The 4,494-nt window shown below is 56.0% G+C and overlaps 1 protein-coding gene across 1 annotated transcript; it reads left to right on the forward strand.

Annotated features, from left to right (window-relative positions):
* The first annotated feature begins 946 nt into the window (after positions 1–946).
* ID1 (inhibitor of DNA binding 1) lies at positions 947–2,110 on the forward strand. The gene is made up of 2 exons (XM_012455234.2): positions 947–1,442; positions 1,654–2,110. Exons 1-2 carry the CDS (start codon positions 1,020–1,022, stop codon positions 1,693–1,695), a joined length of 465 nt encoding a protein of 154 aa, XP_012310657.1. The 5' UTR covers positions 947–1,019; the 3' UTR covers positions 1,696–2,110.
* Positions 2,111–4,494: the final 2,384 nt, after the last annotated feature.

The raw sequence follows: 4,494 nt of genomic DNA on the forward strand, positions 1-4,494 counted from the left end.
CGGGCCTGGCGTCTAACGGTCTGAGCCGCTTGTTCAGATGCTGACACAGACCGGCCCGGGAAGGGGAGGGGGGAGGCTGTAGCTCCGCAGCTGCCGCGCCGTGGGAGGGAGACCCTGCTCTGAGGTCTTTGAGAAAAAAATTTTAAAATGTATGTAGCCAAAAATGGGGAAAAAAGTTAAAAATCACGAGTTGCTACAGATTTTGGGAATTTCTGCAAGGAGCTGCAAGTTCAAGGTGGAATCGGATGCAGTCCCACTCCACTGCGCTCTATCTAGCTCACGTCCCAGCCACCCAGCCCCAACCTTATTAGACTTTGCCGAATTAACTGCTCCCACCTGGGGGGTGGGAGATCTGGTTAGGCTCTCCGGGTCCCAGGAACATGAACAGCAATATTATCTAGGAATTGAGAAAGCCCAGGGGAGCAGATGTGAATGAGCGAGATGTGAATAAGCCCGCTTTAAATTTTGGTCCTGATATTTGTAGATCAGGGTCCGAGAGGTAATCTTCCAAGAGGGTCCGGAAACCCAGGCTCTCTGCGCTATCCAGAGCCAGCAGCTTCTCCGTCCGGGCCTCAATTTCTCTCATCTGTGAAATGGAGCTGGAGAAGTGACATAAAGTGATTATGGGAAAAACTGATTCCTGAGGTCTTTTCATTATAAGGCAATGCCGGCTTAGCGTCCCTGCTCCCTTACCGAGGAGCCCAGTGTAGCCCTCGCCTCCACCCGCTGCCCTGCCACCCACCCATCCTTGCTGTTCCTCGACTCAGGTCTTCTTTCCACCCGGCAAAGGCGCACTAGAGGAGAGGGAGGCGGGACCCAGGAGCGCGGGCCACGCCCCCGTGCCGCCCATTGGCTGTTTTTGAACGTTCTGAGCCCGCCCCTCCGGGGGCCGCGGCGTGTTTATAAAAGACCGACTGTGGGTCTGCGCTCGCATTCCACGTTCTTAACTGCTCTGCTTCTCCGGGCTCCTAGCTCCTCCGTTCGCTTCGCGCATTCGGTTTCAGCCAGTCACCAGAATCATGAAGGTCGCCAGTGGCAGCGCCGCTGCCGCCGCGGGCCCCAGTTGCGCGCTGAAGGCCGGCAAGACTGCGGGCGGCGCGGGCGAGGTGGTGCGCTGCCTGTCGGAGCAGAGCGTGGCCATCTCGCGGTGCGCCGGGGGCGCCGGGGCGCGCCTGCCTGCCCTGCTGGACGAGCAGCAGGTGAACGTGCTGCTCTACGACATGAACGGCTGCTACTCGCGCCTCAAGGAGCTGGTGCCCACCCTGCCCCAGAACCGCAAGGTGAGCAAGGTGGAGATCCTCCAGCACGTCATCGACTACATCAGGGACCTGCAGTTGGAGCTGAACTCAGAATCCGAAGTCGGGACCGCCGGGGGCCGAGGGCTGCCAGTCCGGGCTCCGCTCAGCACTCTCAACGGCGAGATGAGCGCCCTGACGGCCGAGGTGAGGTCCAGATCCGACCACTGGATCACCCTTATATCGACGGGAAACTGAGGCCAGAGGGAGTGGGCGCTAGCACCACTTCTGTCCCATCCTTGCGGGCACCTGGCAAAAGCGCTTCCCCATCGTGTCTCCTGGGGAAGGGGGCGTCTGTTGTGCTTGGAGCAGCGTCCCGTGCCACCCGCCCGTCTCACCTCTTTTCTCGTTTTCACAGGCGGCATGCGTTCCTGCAGACGATCGCATCTTGTGTCGCTGAAGTGCCTCCCCCAGGGACCGGCGGACCCCAGCCCTCCAGGGGGGCAAGAGGAATTAAGTTGCTCTGTGTGTCTCCCCAACGCGCCTCGCCGGATCTGGGGGCGAACGAGACAGATCGGCGGCTACCGCTCCCTTACAGCATCCAGCCCAGGGCTGAGGGACTGGCGAGGAAGAGGCCGACCCTCTCTCCACACCTACCAGTCACCATAGACTTTAGGGGGTGGGATTCCCCTCGTGTGTTTCTATTTTTTGAAAAGCAGACATTTTAAAAAATGGTCACGTTTGGTGCTTCTCAGATTTCTGAGGAAATTGCTTTGTATTGTATATTACAATGATCACCGACTGATAATATTGTTTTACAATAGTTCTGTGGGGCTTTTTTTTGTTATTAAACAAATAATTTAGATGGTGATAAAGTTGCAGTGACTTCTTGGGTTGAGGGGAGGGGCCTGGGCTGGGGATTGACCTCTGACCCTCTTCACAGCTGGTTCTGGGAGGAGAACTGGAGGGCCACATCTGGACTGTCGTCGCTCTTACCGGCCTGAATGAGTGTTTCCGGTGTTTTTAAAGTCTATTCCTCCCCTACCATCCCTGGCCATTTCCCTGCTCCCCAGTGTTATAAAACTAAATACTCCAGGCCTCTGGGGTTTCGCAAAGTCATCACTGGGCCATCTGGATCACCTGGGGAGGTTGTTAAAATGCAGATGAACCTGCCAAGACCCCCTCTGTCTTTCAGGAGTATTGAGCAAGCCATTTAAGTTGGAGAACCTGGTGGAGGGACCACCTACTTCCTTGCCAAGATGTGGGAAAAGAGACCCAGTGGAAAGGGACTTGCTTAGGGCCATAGCTTGTCAGAGGCAATGATTCTATCACCCCATTCCCCAGTAGGAGGTCCCTTCCCCAACAGCCTGTTTCTGGGTCCCAGCGGGCCGCCCTGAGGCTCCTGGCTCATCCAAGTGGGTGAGCAAGTTGGCAGGGCCAGGCTGGGCACAGCTGCTGGGACACCTGCTCTGGGTCCACACTCAACTCCCTCACCCTGGCCTGGCTCTGTCAGCAGCTCAAACAAATCCCCCCCGCCAACAACCCCAGGGCTCCTGCGTGGGATCTGAGGAGTGGGCGAGTCTCATTCCCCAGCTCCAGAGCAGGTAAAACGTCATTGGCAAGGGCCTATCTGCCTGGACATGTATCTGGGGGGAACACATGTATGAGTGTTCATACCTGTGTATGTAACCAGTAAGCTGGTCTTCCCCGTACTCCCACGGTGGGACTGGGCAATCTGTTCACGTATAGGCCTAGGGGTGTAAGTAGGGATATGCTTGGGGCCGTGTGCAGAAGGGCAAATGAGAACACATGTGTTCCACAGATAAGTGTGCAACCTCCAGCTGTCTGGGCTTGTGTGTTCTGCCTAAATGCATTGTGGGCATCTCTGCATGGGTCTGGGATGATGGATGAGTTTGAGTGTCTGGGGCCACAGAACCACACTGTGGGTTTCTGTGTGTATAATTGTTCTATAAATTGGTTGGCATTCCTGGGCCTCTCCGGGTCTGGAGTGAACGTGGGGACGGCTGTGTTTAGGCAAATCCGTCCTCGAAAGTTCACGTGCCAACTCTGTGGGCTATCGTTAGGCCCCGGGGGCACCAACCCTCAAGGATTGCTGCCAGGTAAATTCCATGTATTACATGTGGAGAAACTGAGTCCCAGGAAGGGCAAAGAACTTGTCCCAGACAGGTAAGGGCTATTAATACATTTTGTCAATAAATAGAATAAAATAAATAGCCCCTAGCACCAGAAGCCTGACTCTGCTCAACCCTTTACATAAATGATTTCATGGATCCCTGTGGAACTAAAGGCAGGATTGGGATCCCAGTTTTATAGCAGAAGAAACAAGCTCAGCGGCCGGGCGCGGTGGCTGCAATCCCAGCACTTTGGGAGGCCGAAGGGGGTGGATCACCAGGTCAAGAGATCAAGACCCATCCTGACCAAAATGGTGAAACCCCATCTCTATAAAAAATTAAATAAAAAAAGCTCAGAGAGGGGATGAACAAAAAAATCAAATGAAAGATTATGATTTCTTGAGCGCTGACATTAAGACAGGTACACCCCCTCCACAAGCATTTTATGGATTTTTATCAAAGAACACAGTATTTGCAGGTAAACTATGTTCGTTGCTACTCCCTGGCAGGCTGCTGTGTTACAGTACTAACCTCACGGAAGGTAGTACAGAATAAATAAAGCGGGTAAAACGTTTAGCACAGTGCTTGGCACAGCATGTTTCATAGTTATAAATTATCATTATTAATTGTCGCCTGTGTGTCCTCGGAGGCACACGTGTGCACGCACTCCCTCCCACGTGTGGGCCCCCGCCTGCAAGCCCACCCACGGGGACGTGGGCGGGTACCCCCTGGCCTATTCCGACATGCACAGCCTCCGTCCAGGAGAGGAAGGGGTTGCGGCGGGGGCCTGGGCCACCTCCCCCGCCATTCAGGCACACTCTGGTTTCCACGTTTCCCTCTTTTCCCCTTTGGCCCGGGCCCAGCCCATCTGGAGGCCGGCTCAGCGGCGGCCTGGGAGCGTTTCCATCAGCTGGGCCCGAGGAATGCGGAGCTATTTAACCTGAGCATCCCCAGGTGTACGGAGGCGCCTGGCTGTCTGGGGCCCGCAGTCTTTGGCACCGCCGCGCTAGACAAACAGCGCGCCGCCCCCGCCCTGCCCCTCCGCCCGCAGCTGCAGCCGGGCCTGGGAACCGGCGGGCGCCGGCGGCTTGCATAAGAGGCTCTGGGCCTCGCAGAGGGAGGGAGGG

Source organism: Aotus nancymaae, unplaced genomic scaffold, assembly GCF_030222135.1.
Source record: "Aotus nancymaae isolate 86718 unplaced genomic scaffold, 86718_ANA_hifiasm-v0.15.2.pri h1tg000029l, whole genome shotgun sequence".
NCBI lineage: Eukaryota > Metazoa > Chordata > Mammalia > Primates > Aotidae > Aotus > Aotus nancymaae.